Source organism: Malaya genurostris, chromosome 1 (assembly GCF_030247185.1).
Source record: "Malaya genurostris strain Urasoe2022 chromosome 1, Malgen_1.1, whole genome shotgun sequence".
NCBI classification, from domain to species: domain Eukaryota; kingdom Metazoa; phylum Arthropoda; class Insecta; order Diptera; family Culicidae; genus Malaya; species Malaya genurostris.
In genome coordinates this window covers 105,540,814-105,564,092 of record NC_080570.1, presented here as the reverse complement: position 1 = coordinate 105,564,092, position 23,279 = coordinate 105,540,814, and the positions used below count along the sequence as shown (strand labels likewise).

The 23,279-nt window shown below is 38.7% G+C and overlaps 1 protein-coding gene across 1 annotated transcript; it reads right to left on the bottom strand.

Moving 5' to 3' along the window:
* Nucleotides 1-2,930: 2,930 nt before the first annotated feature.
* Nucleotides 2,931-9,290, bottom strand: LOC131427358 (uncharacterized). Its single transcript, XM_058590483.1, has one exon. It carries the CDS (start codon nt 9,288-9,290, stop codon nt 2,931-2,933), a length of 6,360 nt encoding a protein of 2,119 aa, XP_058446466.1.
* Between the last annotated feature and the right edge of the window lie 13,989 nt (nt 9,291-23,279).

The window sequence follows — 23,279 nt, the reverse complement described above, 5'->3', positions numbered from 1 at the left end:
TCAGAATAAAGCAAAATTTATTGACTCATTTTTCCCATGTCACGCGGTGACCATGCGGCCACGTTGTGGCTGCTGCTGGTCCGTTTTTTTGGGATGCTTGAATACATATCGCGCACAATCATGATGGTTTGCTTTCTTTACATTTGCTAGAACAATAGTTTATCTCGTACATAACATACACATGCAAAATCATCGCATACAGCTTGATGAATGTTTGCCGAGCTTGGTGAGAGACTAGCATTGTGTTCACTTAAACGATTCAGATCGAAAACAGGTAAGTACTTAACTTTATTATCAACCGCTTCCTGCACCGAACATCCATTAGCCAGGTTGAAGTTCACGAAAGAATTCTACCGGCTGCATTTCGTGAACATTGCGATCCGAAATTTTTTGCAGCACACTAGTGTATGTTAGCTTGGATTTTATTCCCATTTCATTCTATGTTTTGAAAGATATTTTACTATGAATTACGACCTAGAGGGAAGCTGCAACTGTAAGCTATTATGTCGTTTTGTCGAAAGGGTAATTTAGCCGAAGGGTTCATTTAATCGAAAACCAGTTTGTCGAATCTTTTAATTGTATTATTCATTAATTTATTCACTGCCTTTTGTTTTTCTCTGTTTATCTATAGCTTGAGTAAATGGCTTAGTTTGATCTGAATAAGTATATGCTAGGTCTAGGATTGATACCATATTGAAAACCCTTCTTAATCCACCTAGTAGTGTGATAATGCCTTTCTCTTCTTTCATAACAGTCTCATGAAAATATATTTCATACTTTTATTGTATAATTTCAGATACTAATTTTGACACCAATTGATTCAGATTGATTCGAGTAGTTCACAAAAGCATGCTTCAGTGTTTATGTCACACAGTCAGCATCATTTTTCCAAACTAGTCCTTGACATTTGCGTTGCCTATTTGTATGAGAAGAATGCCAAAAGTCTTAAAATTGCATGAAACGTCGAGATTTATTGTCATCTCGATTTTTTTTTTTAAATATCGACTTTCTGCGACTTAGTAAAAATATCAGAAGTCCCAGAAAGTCGATATTTTCAAAAAAACTTTTTTTTTAGATAACACTAAATCTCGACGTTTCATGCAATTTTAAGATTTTTGGCATCAAAAAAAATGTTCGATTTCGTAAATTAGTACATGAAGTACACCTTATGGTGCTTTTTCAAGATCAAAAATTTTCAAACTTTAACCGCCGGGCAGCACCCCTAACGCTTGTCCGATTTAGCTCAAATTTTGCATGAGGACATTTTTCGATGTGCTTAAACTTTCGAGCACTAGCGCTTTACGAAATTAAAGGTGTTCCCAAAATATTGCCACCCTTATATGTATAAGAGCGGTAGAAATCAACGTGTTTTGTCGGTTACGTCGCTTATACCATCATATCTCCGGAACAAAAAGTTACAGCTGTTTGATCTTTGAACTTGATCAATGGCCCAACAGTAGCTTTCAAACGAGCCCAAGTTTGTTAAAATCGGATCAGCCATCTCTGAGAAAATTGAGCGCCTTCAAATATCTTCTTTCAGTGCACACACACACACACACACACACACACACACACACACACACACACACACACACACACACACACACACACACACACACACACACACACACACACACACACACACACACACACACACACACACACACACACACACACACACACACACACACACACACACACACACACACACACACACACACACACACACATACACACACACGCAGACATTTTTCGATCTCGTCGAACTGAGTCGAATGGTATATAATACTATGGGTCTCCGAGGCTCTCTTCATAAGTCGGTTTTTCCAGCAATTCTAATACCTTTCTATAGAGAAAGGTAAAAATAGAGAAAATACGATGGTACATTACACGAAGTTTTCATTCAAAAACTAAAACATCGGTTCATCGGTCAAAATTAACTTCGAAGAATTGTAGAAAAGCTTCTAGTTTTCAAAAATTTATTATTATCCTTTTAAATCCAAGCTACGAAAATCGGTATAGGCTCATATACCTCGATTTGCTATCTATCCGCCGAGATACACTGAAAGTTGTTTCCGTCGCGGACTTAACCCAGTCTCGAATTGATTGTACATATCTCCTACAATAGGTAAGTTTTGACATTCATCGACGTAATTTGCGGTTTAATCCCTTTCTCAGAATTCCTCGTGCTAGAACTAATGATGGCTTTCATCAAAGACATCATATTAAAAAGATATCCAGCTCTCACATTTCCCGAACAAATCATTGGCAACAAACTTTTTTACGAGTATGGCGCCCTTAGACGAGTCCGCATCGAATCTCGTACATAGAACTACATAGAGAAATGTCAACTTCGTCCGCGCCAAAATAGCAGCACTGTTCACAATTGACATGATATGTTGAATGTGATGCCGTTCGATGGCGTTGCTGAACTGAAAATTTCGCTCCAAACTGACAGGGTCTGCTTTAGTTAAACGTTTTCGAGTATGTGTCATGTATTCAATACTTGCTCTGATGAATTTGATTTCAATTTATCTCGTAACACCATTAAAACCTGTCTTAGCCGAATCTTTTCCGGTTAGTTTTATTAAGTTAATTAATCGATATTATTGGATTTCGGAGAAAGACGATTTCTTGCAGCAGTTTATCTTAAGACAGCTCAAAACTGGAAAAAGCATTTTAATATTTCAGGTTAGTGGAACGAACTCAATACATAAGATTCTTACAATATTTGGTCTTCTTCTTCCTATCCGAAATCTGAATCGGTCTCAAAATGACGCTCAACAATTCCTGTATAGTTTATACTTGAATTATAATGAAATTTCACAGTAATACTACATGCTACTTACAATCAGTGATCAGTGATCGAGTTTAATTCAAAATCCCTTCGCGGGATACAGCAGTAAAATAAAGAGAAATGATATTCGTACCTAATCGAACAAATTTTCACGGTTTTTTATCTTTCCGTTTGACAATTTTACTTTGTTTTCTTCTTCGCATCCAGTCGTACCGTCAAGTGCACCCGCCGTGTGTCTCGTCAGTATGCCGCTGTCAGATAACTTCCGAGGGACTTCGAGTACATTGCTACACTGTACGCTAACATTCCCCGACCCGTAAAGCGTCGAATTTTCTTCAGCTTTACCACTATCCAGCACATCTAGAACGGCCAATCTAGTGACCGGTCTGCGTATAACACCTGAACTAGTTTGTACGTAGGCCTGACGCACCCGATTATCACGTCCGTGTAGAGTCTTCACTACGCGTCCTCGCTTCCAGCTGTTTCTTATCTTTTCATCGACTATGATAACAAGGTCTCCGACCTCTATCTGCTTCGTGTCCTTAAACCATTTAGTTCGACGAGTTAATGTTGGCAAATACTCCATGACCCAGCGTGTCCAGAATTGCCCAAGGAGATTTTGCATCAAATTCCAATTACATCTCAGAGCAGACCTCGAATCGACAGTTTCTTTAATGGCATGCCCCACTCCGTTCGAACTCAACAGAAGAAAATGGTTTGGTGTGATAGCTTCCTGCTCTGAAGTATCCAACGGCACATAGGTCAGCGGTCGAGTGTTTACGATTGATTCAGATTCTGCAACCAATGTTAAGAACGTCTCTTCGTTAACGGACTTAGGGAAACCTAGTGATGCTAATGCCGTTTTCACTGATCGTACTAATCTCTCCCAGCTTCCACCCATATGAGGGGCGGCTGGAGGATTAAAGTGCCATTTCGTATTGGCGTTAGTAAACGTTCCGGCAAGGTCCCGATTTATTGCTTGAATCTCGAGAGTCAGTTCGTTGCAAGCTCCTCGAAAATTTGTACCATTGTCACTAAAAATTTCCAATGGTGAACCTCTTCGTGAGATGAATCGCCGTAAAGCTAGTTTGAAGGATTCAGTGGAGAGACTGTGTGCCACTTCTAAATGCACCGCTCGCACGGTCATGCAAGTAAATAGTGCTATCCAGCGTTTCACTTGACTTCTTCCAACCTTTATTAAAAATGGGCCACAATAATCTATGCCAACATGCGTGAACGGTCGAACAAATGGTTTTAAACGTACATCTGGAAGAGGAGCCATTCGTGGAGTCTGAGGCTTCGCGTTGTTCACCCGGCACAACATGCACTTTCGTGCCACACCTTTTACTAATCTTCTTAGTTGGAAAATGAAAAATTTCTGACGAACTTCGTTTACCACTGTTTCTCCGTTAGCGTGAGCAAATTTACGATGGTACCAGTCAACAATTAGTTCGGTCGCTAGATGTTTTCTAGGTAAAATAATTGGAAATCTAGTATCGTAAGGAAGGAATTCTGCTTGCGCTAAGCGAGATTCTAACCTCATAACTCCTGACTCGTCGACTATGGCAGAGAGAGCCGAAATAGGACTGTTACTTTCAATCTCAATTCGGTCAGTTGAATCGTGGTCTTTATTCCATTCAAGAATTCTCATTTCATCAGGATATTCTTCGACTTGAATGGTCTTCCATATCGTTTTCTCCGCCTGTTGTAACTCTTCGGAAGTTAGCATTCCTCTCACTCGTTGACGACTGCAATTAATAAAATGATACACATAGCCAACGGTACGAACTAGACGTTCCCATTTAGAAAAACGGCGTAATTCGATAAGCCTGTGATGACCGGTTGCATGAATAAGAGTAAAGTGTGCTTGATTTGAACGTAATTCTTCTACGGCAGGAGCTATGGGTCTATCGTGCCGAGGCCAGTTCTCGACGCTATTTTCAAAAAGGAATTCAGAGCTAGCATACCATCTATTATTTGGGTCGAAGGATGGACCAGTTCCCCATTTTGTTCCAACATCAGCTACATTCAATTTGGTCGGCAACCACCTCCATTCACTCAAAGAAGTCTCAGAGAGAATCTCGCCAGCTCTAAACATCACGTATTGACGGTACCGTCGTGGGTCTCCTCGCAACCACGCTAAGACTGTCATTGAGTCTGTCCAGAAGAAACGCTGGGTTATCCTTAAACTGTGACTTTTTCCGATCGTCTTTGCCAAACGAACCCCCAGGACTGCCGCTTGTAGTTCCATTCGGGGAACAGAAACGGGTTTCAGCGGAGCAACTTTGGCTTTTGAAGCAACCAAAGCAAGTCTTGGCTTACCATACTCAACTATCCGAAAATATGCGACACAGCAATAAGCAGATTCGCTCGCATCTACAAAAACGTGAAGTTGTAAAGTATCGTAACTTTCAGGTGAGTAATTTGGGAAATAGCATCTGGGAACCTTGACCATCTGTAATTGATCGAAGAAACTTATCCATCGAAACCAATCCTGCGCTATCTCAGACGTAATTGGATCGTCCCAACCGATACCAGTCTTCCAGATCTCCTGAATAATAATCTTACCATGGATCACGAATGCGGATATAAATCCCAGTGGGTCGAAAAAGCTCATGACAATTTGAAGTACTTGTCGTTTTGTTGGGACTGCTTTTGCATCGATTAACACTTGCAGATCGTCTCTTAGAGCAACTTGGAATGATAGCACGTCGTCTGTAGGTCGCCACACCAACCCTAGAACTCGTTCTGCTGTACTGCTTTTGTCGATCAAAAAACTTTTAACATCATCGTCGTTTTTTTCTCCAAGCCGTCGCAGGACGTATTCAGAATTCGAAAGCCAGTTCCTTATGTTGAATCCTCCCTTGGAATGTACCTGCTTGACGTCTAGTGCTATTTTTACCATCTCCTCCTCAGTATCACGACTGTCTAGGAAGTCGTCCACGTAGTGATTCTCGCGGATTGCTACGGCGGCCTCGGGGTACTCTTTCTCGTAGTCTGTTGCATTCCTATTTTTCACATACTGTGCGGTACATGGCGAACAAGTAGATCCGAAGGTGGCAACATCCATCACGTAGATTTCAGGTTTATCATTCTGGTTATTCCGCCAAAGAAAACGCTGCGCCTGACGATCATCCGAACGGATTTGTACTTGGTGAAACATCTCTTTGATGTCACCTGTCACCGCAAATTGGCGTTGACGGAAGCGGCTGAGTACTGTAGCTAGAGGTGTCAGCAAATCTGGGCCTTTAAGCATCATGGAGTTGAACGAAATTCCAGCAACCTCTGCGGCCGCGTCCCAAATCACGCGTACTTTATTTGGTTTCTTAGGATGTACTACAGCTCCCAATGGTAGGTACCATACCCTTTTTGGATCCGAAGTTAACAATTCTTTCTCGCTGGCTTTATGAGCGTAGCCTTTCTCCTGAAATTCGAGGATTTGCTTACTGACATTTTCAAACAGGTCTGGATTCGAATGTAATTTTCGTTCCAAGCATTTTAACCTTCGCTCGGCCATGGGAAAGCTGTTCGGAAACTCTACGATCTCATGCTTCCAAAGCAGTCCAGATTCAAAGCGACCGTCAACTGTACGCGTCGTTGTTTCACGTAATATATGTTTAGCTCGTTGATCTTCTTCGGACTCTGGTGGCGGTATAGTTCCAACTCCCAAAGTTTCCGTTTCTAGAAATCCTCGAACAAGATCGTGGAGTTCGCGATCTTTCGAGCATGCACAAATGTGTAGAGAGGTATTTGTATTTGGACCCTCACCCATTCTTCCGAATACCGTCCAACCTAGTCGTGTCTTTGCAGCCACTGGCTCATCGAATCGTCGTTCGCGCTTTTTCTGTGTGAGAACAATGTTCGAATGGTCCAAGCCTATAAGAATTCTGGGAACTGCAGAATTGTAACTTTCAACTGGCAGTCCCCGAAGGTATGTGAACTTTTCCGCTAGATCATCGAAGTCCAATGATTGTGTTGGTAGTTCCAAACTTTTCACTGTTCGAACATTTGTCATTCGATATCTTTTGTCACAGTTAGCCGGTTTCGATATCTCTATTTCTGCAATTCTCAGCGAATCTGATTCCTCGCGGGAAACATTTGCAGTCCACGAAAGGCACAAAGGATCACGTTCTCCTTGTAAACCTAGCTCCTTGGCCAGGTCTGAATCTAGTAGGGTTAAGTCAGAACCGTCGTCCAGAAAGGCATACGTTCTAATCGACGTGTTCTTTCCATGAAGCATCACTGGCACGATTTTAAAAAGTATCGAGCGTTGATCGTGTCTGTGTGCACCAACAGTTGCTTTCGAAAACGGTGATGAGCAATCGGACACTGAAGTATCTGTTCTCGCTGGGTGTAATAGCTGATGATGATGCTCTTCGCATCCGTCTATATTGCATACATGCTTTGATCTACACGGCCATCGGCCATGCGGTGTTAAACAGCGACTACATAAACGTTTTTCTTCCACCTTATTCCACCTCTCGTTTATTGTCATGCCCTTTAGCACTGTACATTCTCTTGCCTTGTGACCCGATTTTTCGCATATTAGACAGTTATGTGATGAAAAACTTGCCTTATGACTATCACTAATTGATTTCCCGTTGTCTAAAGAATGTGCATTCAAGAAGTTCTTTGACTTCTGTCTATCTATCGAGATTTTTGGGGTCTCCCATCCTGCCGGAGTAGTCACATCACTTGCAGCCGATACAAGAGCCGACATGTAGTCTCCAAACGTGCCTAGGTCAACTACTGAAACATGCTGTTTGTACAGAGCCCAATCCAATTTTATATTTGCTGGTAATTTATCGACTAGCTCCTGTAACAACATGGGATTTTGCAATTGTGCTTCTTGCTGAGTAGCTCTGAGATGGCCGCATAGATTCTGAATTATTAATCCGAAACTTATGAGCGATTCCAATCTGTCAGCCTTAGGTGGTGGCACTGAACGAACTTTAGATAATAGGCAATGTACGACTAACTCTGGTCGTCCGTAGAGAGTGCGCAACGTTGACAATACATACGGAACTGAAGCGGGCATCAAAAGGTAGCTTCGAACCGCTTCCAAGGCGTTTCCCTTGAGACACCGTTGCAAACGCATTAAGTTTTCCCCATCGGTATACCCGCACAACATCGTAGAATTGTCATATGCACTAATAAACATTTGCCATTCAGCAGGGTTTCCTGAAAAATATGGTAATTCTTTTGGAATCACATGACGCGCGGCCAGTTGCTGTGCTGTAGGAGTTCTGTTCACTTCCTCTAATCTTTGATTATTGTCTACTAGCATATCGTGAGAACGACTACGATGATCCACGCTATTGTGAAATGCACCAGGCGATGGTGGCAACGGAAGTCGTGACTTTGGAAGAATACGTGTTGATAACTGCAAATGTGGCTGTTGAAATCGTTGTTCTTGATTATTGCCAAATGCAGAAGGCAATCGTGGAAACGTAGGTTGCAACGTTGAAGGAATACGCGATGATGACTGGAAATGTGTCTGTTGAGAACGTTGTTCTTGAGTACTGCGAGTTGCAGGAGGCAGCGGTAGCGTTGAAAATCGTGATAATGAAGGGAAACGAGATGACACCTGGTTACGTTTTGGTTCACATTCAGGTCGTTGAACTTGGTTACTGTGATCCGCAGAAGATAATGGAAGGATTGGAAATCGTAACGATGACTGAAAAACAGGCACAGTGAGGCTGGATTGACCATTTGCTGTAGATTTTCCGGTGTCTACCGCTCCTGTATCCAGCACTGTCTTTTCATGACAATTACTTGTTTGCTGAACTATACAATCATTCGAAGCTAACGGTGTTTTGTGTACTGTACCCTTACCAATGTCAACTGACAACATCGTTCTATTGACAGACGAATCATCAAACTGCGTGGCTGCCATCTGAGACTCTTTAACTCTCGAACTGACACCGGCACTTTGTTTTTGTGCATTCATCCAGTCTTGAACTTTGCTCCTGCTACTTTGAATACTACAGCGACTCCGTTCACTTTTACCGTCTTCTTCATCTAAGATTGCTTCCTCCAGAGAAAACTTTTTCCGGAGATACTCTTCTTCTCTTGCTTTCATTTCCTCGAAAGCCGCTTCTAGACGTATATTTTCTCGTTCTCTAGCTACTTTTTCCTGCTCGTACTTTTCCATCTGTAACCGATCTGCCAGAGATTTCTCTTCCTCTAAACGACGAAGCTCCAGTTCGATTCTGGCCTTTCTCGCCCGGGAACTAGATGTACTTGATCCGCCAACTCTAGAATTAAAACTCTCTGACAGGCACTTACTGCACATCCACTTTTGATCTTTGATCGATGCATCCACATTAGCGCAGGTGAAATGCCACCATGTATCACACCGATCGCATTGTACCATATCCTCCGCAGAGTCCGGCTGGTCGCAGCCCAGACACGCTGATGTAAATGCCTTAGATAATAAAGCAATGTTACCTTTCCTCGAGCTGCGACTCCGTCCCTTACTGATTTGGCTCATTTTGACAAATATTTTTTGAGTATTATTGGATTTCGGAGAAAGACGATTTCTTGCAGCAGTTTATCTTAAGACAGCTCAAAACTGGAAAAAGCATTTTAATATTTCAGGTTAGTGGAACGAACTCAATACATAAGATTCTTACAATATTTGGTCTTCTTCTTCCTATCCGAAATCTGAATCGGTCTCAAAATGACGCTCAACAATTCCTGTATAGTTTATACTTGAATTATAATGAAATTTCACAGTAATACTACATGCTACTTACAATCAGTGATCAGTGATCGAGTTTAATTCAAAATCCCTTCGCGGGATACAGCAGTAAAATAAAGAGAAATGATATTCGTACCTAATCGAACAAATTTTCACGGTTTTTTATCTTTCCGTTTGACAATTTTACTTTGTTTTCTTCTTCGCATCCAGTCGTACCGTCAAGTGCACCCGCCGTGTGTCTCGTCAGTATGCCGCTGTCAGATAACTTCCGAGGGACTTCGAGTACATTGCTACACTGTACGCTAACAGATATGAACTGTTGTTAGCAGGCCTTATGCACGCGCGCTCTTTATTTTGCACTGAGACAAATTCATTCTCATTCTCATAAGACAACCACGCGCATGCGACGTGCTTATGCCGCTCTCAAGAGAACTCTTTGGCACATTTAACACATGGATCAATAAGTCCCGAGACTAAAGCAGAGATGGCGCTCGTAGTAAACCAGTAACCACGTCTTTCTAGAGTACTAACCTTTGCTTGCAACGGTTCAAAATTTTAAGTCGATCCGACCAGAAACAGCTGAGTTATCGAGGTTGGAGTGAAGTCGTTTTGTAGTTTGTTTAAAAAATGGAAAAAAACCGAGTTTCGTGTTTTGATAAAACATTGTTTTTTAATGGGTAAAAACACCGTGCAAGCGAAACAATGGATTGAAAAATGTTATCCGGACTCTTGTCCATCAAAAGCAATGATTTGTCGGTGGTTCGCCGAGTTTAAACGTGGTCGTACCGACACAAATGACGCGGAACGCTCGGGTAGACCGTGGAAGGCGTTACACCGGAAAATGTGAGTGAAGTGACAAAAATTATATTGAAAGATCGTAAAGTGAAGCTCCGTGAGATTGCTGAGATGACACAGATATCATATGGAAGTGTATTTACTATCCTTCATGAAAAATTGAGCATGAAAAAGGTTTTTTCCAAGTGGGTGCCGCGATTGCTTTCGATGGAACAAAAACAGCAACGAGTCGATGATTCAGAAAGCAGTTTATCGCTATTTACTCGCAACAAAAAAGATTTCTTGCGTCGTTACGTGACCATGGACGAAACATGGATACATCACCACACTCCAGAGTCGAAGCGGCAGTCATCTGAGTGGCGCACAGCTGGCGAAAGCCGTCCGAAGCGTCCGAAAACGCAGTCATGGTCATGGCGTCAGTTTTTTGGGATATGCATGGCGTGATTTTCATTGACTACCTCGAAAAAGGTAAATCGATCAACAGTGATTATTATATTGACTTACTGGTGCGTTTGAAGGAGGAAATCGCAAAAAAAACGACCGCATATGCAGAGAAAAAATCCTTTTTCATCAAGACAATGCACCCTGCCACAAGTCGATAAAAACAATGGCGAAATTGAACGAATTGGGCTTTGATCTCCTTCCCAACCCCCATACTCGCCAGATATAGCCCCCAGTGACTACTGGCTCTTTGCTGATCTTAAAAAAATGCTCCAGGGAAAAAGATTTGGCTCAAATGAGGAGGTCATCGCTGAAACAGAAGCTTATTTTGAAGCGAAAGATAATTTTTTTTTAAAACATGGTATTGAAAAATTGGAAAAACGTTGGAACCATTGTATCACCCTAAAAGGTTATTATGTTGATGAATAAAAAAAATGCAAAAAAAATGATGTTTCCATTGTTAGTCTCGGGACTTATTGATCCATGTGTTACGTACCGCACCAGAAACTGATGCACGCTTCGTTGTATAATCTCATCGCATTCTGCCAAGAACGAGACTTAAGCGCTCTTGTCGCATGAGATAGCGCGGCGCGCTCGCTTCATGCGATCTACGAGCGGTTTGTGCGTCATTTTCATCCTCTTCCTTTCTTCCTTACACTTAGTTGCAAATAAATAAATGCTAGCGAAGACAGTCGTGCACATTTGGCGCAGTTCTTAACGAGAGATATATTCAAATCGAAGATACTGTAGGCTTCGGTATTCGTTAGTGTGATTCTGAAATGCTAAATAATGAATCAATCAATTTTCCAATGAAAAGAGCCACATGTCGTACTTTTTATGCGACTGTATAGTAAATTCTGAGCATTAGATGGTTACAAATTTCAGTATATCTATGTATTCACTTAGTTTGAAAAACCCGATTAAGTATTCTTGAAACAAATAATCTTTCCATGTCAGGACTCAAACATATTATGCCTGCCTTGTTAGACAAGCGTCTTATACTCTAAACCGCAAACCGAATAAAAATATCTAGTTCAAAAACCGGACACGAGTTTCGCAATGCAAAAATCATTTAAAAACATCTTTTTTCCAAGAACCGTAAAAAAACTTTCTGCAAAAACCGAATGAAAACTCAGTCAGCCGAAATAAGTGATTTTATATTGTTCTTGTATTTATAGTTATTTTGTCGACATAATCTGAGCTGATAATCTGGGAATCATTTTCTTCATGTTTTTGCAAAGAACTAGAAAGTTCTACTGGTATGGGAAAAATCCTTAACTTAATGTCGTCTGCAACAAATATTTCGTTTCCGTATAATAGAAACTGTTGCTCAAATTGATTTAAAAGCTGCCAAAAGGATTAATTCAAACTTCGAAAAATCTCTTGATCATGCCTTCTTTTTCCAGGCCCAATCCAATTTTGGAAATGTAGATGTTGCAATCACTGGGTTTTGTTCTGCTATATACTTTTAAAATATATACACTGTTTGGTTAGAAAGCTGTTCATTTAAACTAAAGCTAAGTCTCGTAATGAACTTATGAATCAACTCTCCTTCGGTTAGGGCGACGAACTGAAAGTTTCTTTCTGAATAATAAATGAGGATCTGCAAGATTGACAAAATAATATTCACATACTTCCAAAAAAGTATTCACATACTTCCTGAACTGATACTTGAAGAGTATTCTTATTATCAATCGCTCGTGATATGTAACTAGAAATGGCCCTTTCAATCACCAAACCGTCGTGCCTACCGATTTTTCAACTTTGAGATTGATCATACATTTGCTGTTGCATATTTAGACTGATTCTCACAATCGCTATAAGAGTTTTAACAAAGCCAATACCCTAAACAGTCGAACAAGAAAATGAATTGTAATTATAAATAGTTTTACCTACAAATTGTAATAAACACTTCCAAAACTAAACTTTCGTTGCAATTCGGTTTTGTTACCAACTTTGAAGGGGAGAGAAAATGAAAGCTTTGGAAAAATGCAACGGTCTCAATAACATTGTCATTTCTCGTCACCTGTATTTCTATTATTCGATTACAGGGAATATAATACATTAAGTTTTCTTTGTGATCGTGACAAATACCGTGATCTTTTTGTCGCGAATACGACTTACTTTACTATGGGGTGCCTTTTCAAAATTTATCCTCTGAGAGAGTGATAAGTTTTTGATCGTCAATATCTCTTGTTGTATCTAACGAATCAACATAATTTTTGCTACACGCCAACGGAAATATGATCACAATGTTATGATAAAATTATAAGTTGTGTGACATAATCTCAAATAATTCAAAATTAAACTTTTCTGAAATGTTTGGTATAAACGAGTATCAAAGGGGATAATCCATAAGGCGCGTTTGCCTTTCTCGTATTTTTAAAGCTCATAGCTCAGTGATCTGTGAAAGGATTTATATAATCTAACTACCAATAGAATCGAAATTTTTCAACTTAAACGTGTATAGCAAAAACATTGAAGTATTTCAATAGTACACTATTGAAAAACCTGTCTGAATTGACCCATGTCAACACCAGCCAATCAGAACGCGTTCTGAGGAAGAGAACAAAATATCTGCTGCTGTACAACAAATCGTTCGAGAAAAATGTTCCGAAATGTGTTGAATATCGTAGTGAGTTACACAATTTGGTCCTTCTGAAAGGCAGGAAGTCCCGTACAGTATCCTGATAGTTTCTTTCAATGAAATGCAAATCCGAAATGAAATAATCGACATTAAAATTCTGTATGCGGCTATTTTTATAGCCGTTAGGACCGCCCATTAGTGAAAACGCTACAGACGAAATCACGTAAAAAGAAAGCTCCTAACAAAAATTGGATCAGTTTGGATTCTATCGCCAATGCGAGCAGATGTATTTTGTGCTGTTTGCAAAGCTAGTTTCGCTTCCGACAAGAGCGATTACGTCACAGCTGCCAGTCATTAGCAATGGTGAAAAAACAACGGTGGAGAGCATTACACAAAATCAGCCGTTCTAATGGCTCTAAAAGTTTTCTAAAGAACTATTAGGATTTGTTGTTCGCAAATCGAAAGTAAATATCCTCAGTTTAGTGCAAATCTTGAACAGTTTGGTTAGATTTGTGCACTTTTCGCTGTGTAAAATTCACAGTAATCGAGATCAAGTGAAGCCTTCTTTGTTTTTGCGAACAATGTGGAAAAGGGAAATGCTTGCATAATTCATACAATTGATAAACTAATTGATATTCGGAACATGGCAGTTGTTTTCGTATTCACGACATCCAGTTATGTCTCTGACATTACCCACCCGCCTTTTTTATTTTTGAACATAATTACCGAATCATCAGAATGTTATTAAAAGTTTGTATTTCACTTTATTATGAAACACGTGGGATCAGGATTCATAAAAATATGTTTCGCTATTCCTGAGAAACGTATAAAAGTTAAAATTGGAAGACATTAGATCTTATGGATTAGATTAAAATATTTTACGTACTGACAAAGCTTTACTCTATGAGTTGCGTTAAATCAGTTTTCATAACCTCAAAGAAATTTGAAAACGTACAATGCTTGCAGTAAACATAATTCCTTTTTGTTTTTAATATGGAGGTTTTAACCTTAAGGTCATTCACATCTTTGGGCCAGAAAAAGATTCTGACCCTATGTGCGGAGTTGGGAATCGACCCAGGCTGACTGAGTGAACATAGTTCTATATATAATGTTATGTTATGACAAAAATAGTAATATAAGAAAGAAACTATGTAACTTTTGGGTGCATCGAAGTTTTTTCATATGAAAAAATGGGTTTTTTGTTGACTTTGACTGATTCAATTGTATTAAAAATGCTCAAAAGTTTCTACAGATTGGATTTCGAATGGATTGAGGTACAGGTGATAAAAGATTTTAAGACATTAAAGCCATTAACAGCTTTTTGTTTACTTATAGGCAGAAAATAATTTTGCATCACTTGTCCACTTGCTGCCAACACAAATCGTTCAAGGGTAATTTTTGTTGAACTCGACGGATTGTGCAGTGTTTTGGAAGGCGCTCATAATTCCGGTCAGTCGGAACATCTGACACTTTTTAAATTTCTCGTGAAATAAAATCTTTTTCTCCATTCGTTTTTGTGAATATGTGTTGTTTTTTGAAATTCGAAAATCCAGAATTTTAAAACAAAAACAGAAAACAAACAAACAAAAATTACCGAACAATCTGTTTCCATTTGGTTTACAGTTTACGGTAGTGGTTTGACAGTTCAGCAATTACCGAACGATCGGTAATCAATTCAATTACCGAACGTTCAGCTGTTGAAAATTCGGTAAAAAATTACCGAATACTGCGAAATTTTCTAAGTGTGTATACATTGCAACCATAATTCGAGTCAATGTCTTGAGCTGCGATAAAAAATATTATTCTTAGAAAGGATGCATTAATAATGTTATTTCCAAAATTCATATCATAATCAATTTGTTAAGATTATTTTATTTTGAAACCAAACGCCAACTCTGCCCAACAACTTGTACCGTGCGACACAAGTCGCACGAACCGCTCTAGGCACGAAAAAAAAATTATAACAGCAACTTTTAGTGTGGCTCACATCGCACACACGCTGCGCTCATAGAAAATCTCGTGCGCTGTCTCATGAGACCAAAGCGCACGAGTCGCGCGCAGAAGAAAATGCGATGCTCTGAAATTTCAAGCAGCACATCCCGTTTCTATGTGCTCGCTACGCGTCTCGTACACGCTTTTGGTTTGCTCTTTTAGTCGGCGCTCACGCTCACAGATATATATATATATATATATATATATATATATATATATATATATATATATATATATATATATATATATATATATATATATATATATATATATATATATATATATATATATATATATATATATATATATATATATATATATATATATATATATATATATATATATATATATATATATATATATATATATATATATATATATATATATATATATATATATATATATATATATATATATATATATATATATATATATATGGGACACACACATCCCGGTGCGCTCTCGCTGTCGCATTTGTGCACGCATGAGCATTCGGAAGGCCTAGTTGTTAGTTAACTTTGTAGTTTAAATGAGGGTAATTTAAATTTAGTTATGTATCATTTGGACAAATGTTATCTTTTGATACAAAAGATAAGAAGGTTTTATGTCTGCTGGAGAAGGAGAACAGAAATCTCAGCTCCAGCGCGCTTTTCCCCTGCTACTAAATAAATAAATGAGAAAATTAAAAAAAATCAAAACTTCCTCTCGAAATCTACAGTACCTTTTCGCAACAACAAAGCAAAACTGATACGAACTGTGAGCTTTTATATAAAAGAATAAAATAGGATAATCAGGGATAAATTTTTTTTTTGGATTCGAGGAAAAGTTCGTTTGAAGTCTCATGTATTTGAAAATTTAGTTTTGGCGTAGCAATCTGCAATTGTATGTCTGCCTTAAAAGAAAATAAATGATTCAAGCGATTAATTTGCAAACCCTGTCACCTGGTAATGAATACGCATATACAACGCCGTTCGTCTCAGTAACAATGTATCCAGAGATGCCATTTATACCAATTTATCTGTACATCTGTTTATCATACAGATTTCTTACAGATTTATACAGATTCCTAAAAAAATGGAAAGAACAAATATTTTTTTTCTGAGCTCTTAGTGGTTTGCTCTGACGTACGGGTCTAGCCACCCGGTACAGCCATTTTGAGACAAGACCACATGGAAGTGGAGTGCTTTGTGAGGCTCAAGTGAGACCGCATAGACGGCAATAGCGGCAGTGTAAAACGTGATAGTAGTGCGATACCACGGACTAACAGACATGACAGTATGAGTAAATTCTTATAAAAATAATTTTTCGTGATGCACTAGTTCCACCTATATTGTACTGCGCGAACTATTTACTATCTGTACACCCCTTGTGTTATGTAAAATTTTTTTTACTAGTTGGTTTCCCCTCGTTTGTCAACACCGATCAGCTGCTTACATGGATGCCTGATTTCATCAAAATATTTGAAAATGAATCGTCACAATAAATTATTGGGTTACGTTGAAAATATATTAAACATTTTCGCGATGTTGATAGGTAACCATTAATTTGACTCAACGTTGTTCATCTAGACTATTTTTTATTGAGTTGGTAGTTTTCACCCGAAATTAAGTGGCGGCAGACTAGAAGCAAGTAAATATTGTAACAAAACGGGTTCGATTTTGTATTGCGTTGGAGGATGAGAAGTAGGCACAATTCTGTATATAGTTTTGGCAATATGTATTAAATCTGTATCCTGCATGAAATTCGCATGGACGTATACAAATCAATACATTACAGGTAATTCTGTATGAATGGCAACTCTGTTGGTAAATGAAAAAAATAAACACAGTCTAGATGACAGACAGGATGTTTTTGATAGGGTAACGTGGCGCCATCATGACACATGTGAGTACTGTCCCAAATAAAGGAATATTCGAAATGACCGTGAAAATTATTGAAGAATCTAATTTGAGTGTCCTGTCTGTTAGTCTGTGGCGATACCGCCGCCCACACGACCAGGGCCGGTGAAACATGTTAAGCCCAGGTGAGTAATTTTTCGTACCGGGGGAAGAATAACCCACTATTTTGAACTTTGCGTGCAACGCGTAAATTCAAAATTTGAAACATTTTCGGTATTTTGTTTTAAAACAAAATTGCACCTTTAAGGGTTAAATGCGACATAAAATTACTGTGGGGTTGTTCGACCTGTTGATGTTTTAAAAGCACTGCCAATATTTATGTCGAATATGAAGACAGCAGAATTTTGTGTCTTCAATTCTTTGAGAATTTCGGATACCCTGATCGTATAGTTTGTTGGGATTGATGATGGAAGGTGCTGAACTTGTTCATCCAGTACTCCACGATCGAGGTCATCCTGCATTTCTTCGAATACGAAGAAACAACTGATTCTCGAATGCGAACCGAACGATGCATAAAATATTCGCTGAAGGCCAAAGGTCATTTCACTGAAGGTTGAAAGCAGTCATTTCGCCGAAGGCCGACAAACATTTCGTCGAAGGCCGATAGTCATTTCGCTGAAGGTAAAAAGCAATTTCGCCGAAGGTAGAAAGCTATTTTGACGAAAGCCATTTCGTCGAAGGCCAAAACTATTTTGCCGAAGGCCGATAGCCATTTTGTCGAAGACCGAATGTCATGTAACCGAAGGCTGAAAGCCATTTCACCGAACGCCGAAAACCAATTTTCCGATGGCCAAAAGACATTTCTTCGAAGACCGAAAGTCATTTTACCGTAGGCCAAAATGCATTTCGCTTAAGGCTGAAATCCATTTCGCCGAAGGCCGAAAGCCATTTCACCGTAGGCCGAAAGTCATTTCACCGAAGACAAAAAACATTTCACTGAAGGCCAACATCTATTTCGCCGAAGGCCAAAAGCGATTTCGCCGAAAGCCATTTCACCGAAAGCCATTTCGTCGTTCTAAAATCGTATTTTTTCTTGATAAAATCATCAATTAACAACAACAAAACAGAAAGCTATGATATGTTATTAGGACTAATTTTTACCGTACTTTTTGCTGATCAAAGACAAACCAAACCATACTCTGATCTCTCTTCAATTGTCGAATAAAGACAAACCAAAAAACGGCTTCACAATATCACTTTGATTTTTGTTCTCTTCGTTTACGTTACCGCTCGTTCGCTTCTAACGAATAGATAGAAACAAGTCGTTAACATATTTGTATTCGACAGTATACGCTTTCAATGGCGGATCACCGACACACGGGGCTACGGTCTTTTTGCAACTGAATCTGTTCCAAGGAACCGAAACATTAACACATTCATTTAAAAGCCCTAGCCCGACGAAAATATTTTACCATTTGTAAAACGCCCGAGAATACCAAGTAAGGTATTAAAAATAAGTGGTACATTGTGGTACCTCAGATGCCAATATTACCCTGGTTTCTGTTCACATAATGTTTTCCAATGTTACACATTCCGGAATTTTTTTAATTAAGCACAAGTTGGTTTCATTATAGATTAATCATGGTACTACAAAAAATAGAACTAATCACTTTTGAATCAATAGTCAATAGTCGGAGAAGAACAAACGATTTGAAAATGGTTAGTGAGCAATTCCATATGAAATTGAAGGTCGATTTAGTATTGTATTTAACTATTTGGCTTTTATGATGCATAGCTATTCTCCATTACTAGACATGACAATTTGCATCATCAGTTCTCCATTTAAACTCTAGCATTACTTTTGAGAAGGACTCAAGCAAAAGTTCCTTGAATTATTTTAAAAATCTCATCTCGGCAACGTTTTAGGTAACTAGTGGAACTTTATGAAGGAAGTACTGTAAAAAAACAATTTTGAGTTTCTATTTTGTTCTGAATATAGAACCTAAAAGCACGGAAAACAGATATACAGGCTCACATGTGAACTCTAGGTTTAAAATTTGCTCAATCTGCAGATGTCACCACGATCGACACGAGGTGCACGATTTGTGTGCCGCTTTCACATGACACACATTTTTGGGTGGAACATTCACTTAACACTAGATTTTTGTTTTGCTGTGGGTTAAAATGACAAGTTTGGTTTTGTTTTATTCCGATCGAATTCTCGTGTGATTTATTAGATATTATTGATATTAGAGCTCACAACTGATTAAGTTTATTGCACTATACATAGTTCAAGAAGGAAAAAAATTGGACCATAAAGTTAGAGTCTTTTACATATGACTACATTTTTAAAAATTGCTTTTTTACGATTTTCTGTTTCCTGACACAATTTTGTCAAATAACGTAAAATTATCGATAGCGAAAAAAGTGTGTGTTGCTAATGTTCTCTGGTATGCGTGGGCCGATCTTCAAAAGAGGTTTTAGGCTATGGTACATAAGGAAAATCTTTGGTTCGTTTAGAATTGGAAATTTTCCATTCAATGCATGCTAGATCTCCAATGATTGTTTGGCGCGTATCGAGTTATGCAACGCTGCTGTCCGCTGGAGAGCAAAATATGAATACTAGATTATTAATAAAACCGTTTGGCGCCAAACGAGCTGATTTGTGCAAAAATTTCACTGAGCCTACTTGATTCACGTGTTTCTTTATTTCGAATCACATGTTCAATTCAGTAAGGGCGTCAAATAAACAGCATGCAGGTTTCCATTTTCCGATATATAAATTTGGGTTCAATACAGTAAAGTCAAATTATAAAACGACTATAAGAAAAGAAAGGGATTAACGTTTTTTATGATTCGTTGTTATTCTAAGATTCCAGAAATGTGAATTGTATCTTCTTGATAGATATAATTATTGCTTTCACAATGCACTGAGACAACAGGATCGGCACACCTCAGCTGCCACTTTAAATTAAAACCGTTAACTCAAACACCAAAACTGTTCGGCTCTCTACTTTTTTGAACGATTCCATTCAAATTAGAAGGATGTTTTCTGTTTTTTTCAGCTGCAATTTTTCATAAGCATTTCCCTTACTATACCTTTGAAGGATTTTTTTGACGGAATTTTGTGTAAATTTTTCTCGAAACGACCTCCAATTTCGTCAATTGCTTCAAATTGCAAGATCGGTTATTTATTTGAGTCCAAACGTCTTCAATTGGCCCAAACGCAATTCGAATTATATCAACCCAGAGTATTACTAGATTTCAAATTATTTGCATTTGAGTAACTAAAGACTGTCCCAGAAAGTATAACGCAACCAAAAACCGCTGCCATTTCGCAATGGTTCAGAATCTGTCAATTTTTATGGCTGCGTCCTGTTGGTTATACTTTTCTCTAACCACTTGTGCAGTTGTTTATTCGTTTTCATTAGTTTGTTTCGAAATTCGTGGACTTTCAGCATAACAACGTCGAAAAATTGTGTACAAATGGTGCACAGAACGCGGACTGTCACTGAGAAAGATAGCTAAAATGGAAGGAGTAAGTAAAAAAGCCGTGCGAAATGCAATCAGGAAGTTCGGTGAGGATAACACCTTTGAATATAAACCGAAAACGGGTCGAAAAAAAGGTCCTGCTAACCCTCAGTTGGATAAACGTATACTGAAGGCGTTCGACCAAAAGAAGGAGGCTTCAGTTCGGAATGTGGCCAAAAAAGTGGGCACTTCGAAGTCAAATGTTCTTCGTGCTAAAGAACGAACCTATAAGAAGCAGAAACAACCAAAACGTAATCCGAAACAAGAAGCATCGATCAGGCCGAGGGCTCGAAAGCTGTACAATACGATTCTTCTTCTCGAACTGCATAATCATGGACGACGAAACCTACGTGAAACTCGATTACAACTCCTTGCCGGGATCACAATATTATACGGTGCGAGAAGGGCAAGTGCTAAACCAGTCCGAGACATCGATTGAAGTCGAAAAATTTGGTAGGAAAGCTATGGTCTGGCAAGAAATTTGTAGCTGCGGTAAGTTTTCGAAACCCTTCATCATCACTGCTTCAATGAACAGCGAAATATCCATCTAGGAATGTTTACAAAAACGACTTCTACCCATGACTCGAAGCCACAAGGATCTTGTTGTCTTCTGGCCAGATCTTGCTTCTTGCCACTACTCGAAATCAACGGTAGAATGGTATACTACCAAAAATGTCACTTTTGTCCCAAAAGACATGAATCCACCAACTTTAACGAAGGCACATCTTAGGAAACATGTCTCGGCAGCCGAAACCATTCAACAGATCGAAAAAGATTGAAAAAAGTGTCAAAACTTGTCGCCAAGAAGTCTGTACGGAATTTAATGAGGAACGTTCGCACGAAGGTGCGCCAGCTGGTCTACAATGGCTAAGTAGCAAATGTTGAGAATAATATTCTGTTGTTGTAGTCTAATATTATCAGTATATCGAATAAAATTTGAATATCTAACACTTGTGAATTATTTACAGCGGAATCAAAGTGCGTCCATACTTTCTGGGACAGTCTTTATGAACAGTTTCGTCCCATGTACTCGAGCCATCCCGTTTGCTTCTGTTTTTAAATTACATCGATTGAACCGAGATTTGGGAACTCATCGACATGTTTTACCTATTCGAATGATTCACTCTCTTGCTCATAAATCGTCAAACTGATTTTGGTTGTATTTCGCTTGAATCATTTGGGACGTTTAAGAGCAGGAAAAAAACTGCTTTAAAGTGCGAAGTGTACGTGTGTACCTGAATTGGGGAAAAATGTTGAGATCGAATCTAAAACAATTGTCAGATGATACATTTTTACAGAACACTCTACCATTCAACTTCCCTGATCGCGAGCAATCATGAGGGTCGTTCGATTATTCTAATTTAAGAGTATTCGAAGCAATTTCCACCCAAAGATAATATTTGAGCTGTGAGAAATTCACAGGGACAGCTACAGGTACAGAAATAAAAGGAACAAGTAGAGAAGCTAAGTTCAGGAAAAAATAAAGAAGGTACAGGAACAAGTGCAGAAAGTGCAAAACCAAGTACAGAAATGAGGGAAACAAGTATAGGAAGTACTAGCACAATTGAGTGCAGAAAAAGGTACAGAATGTGCAGATGGTACAGATATAATTACAGAAGTTACAGGACTAAATACAGAAAATACTGGAGCAGGTACAGAGAGTACAGGAACAAATTTTGAAACAAGCACAGAACCAATGATGCCCACTGCTATGCCATTTCAATTTGAACATCATTTTCTCATCCGTTTAACTTTTTTTTAACTTTTCTATTACCATCAGTAATCGTTATGAGTCTGTAGCGTGAATTTAGAGTTTTTTCGGATGGTAAATTGTACGCTGCCTGTTTGCGTTTCGCAAACCATCGGTTTTATATATTTTGTCCTGTTGTCCCCGATATAAAAAGGTTGGGGCCACTATCATAGGGCATTATAATGATACTTTTCTTCTATAATCATTAAAATTGATAAGTAGTTTTGATTTTCTACATCTAATCTAATATTATTGCGCTACGAAGTGTGCAGGGGTTCGCTAGTCTCATTATATTTAACAATATACTCAAAATATTTCTTGCGAAGCAAATTTCAAACAATATTTCATACCTCTGCATTTTACGAGCCCCGCGTTAGATCGCCAATGGAAATGGAGTGTAATTCTTTGCAGGTAGCACTCGATATCCTTTGCTAAAATTACATAGATGAGAATCGTTCTGATGATAACGCACACTGGCTCGTTTTGAATCATATTGACGATGCAAATAACACGTAACAACTTTACAAAACTGGTCTTAGAAGTTTTGCAATATGTAAGAATAATCACACAGAAATTTTGCGATCTCGACGAACTGAGTCGAATGGTAGATGACATATGACATTACATTTACCGATATTCAACAGTGTTTATACTAATATAAAACACATACATTTTCATTATTACTGGAACGTAACTACAAAGTCACATGTTCCGGTTATTTATGAAAGTCTCTTCTGTGTGCAACAATAGTTCAGATTTAGATGCCGATTAGAACTTTTGAATGTAACTTGACAAAGCAAGAAAATCCCTGCACTCGGGTGATGCTGCAGAACTTCACTAATTTA

Excerpts from the sequence above, each read along its gene's own strand:
- LOC131427358 (XM_058590483.1), bottom strand. The coding sequence starts at position 9,290 with ATGAGCCAAATCAGTAAGGGACGGAGTCGCAGCTCGAGGAAAGGTAAC.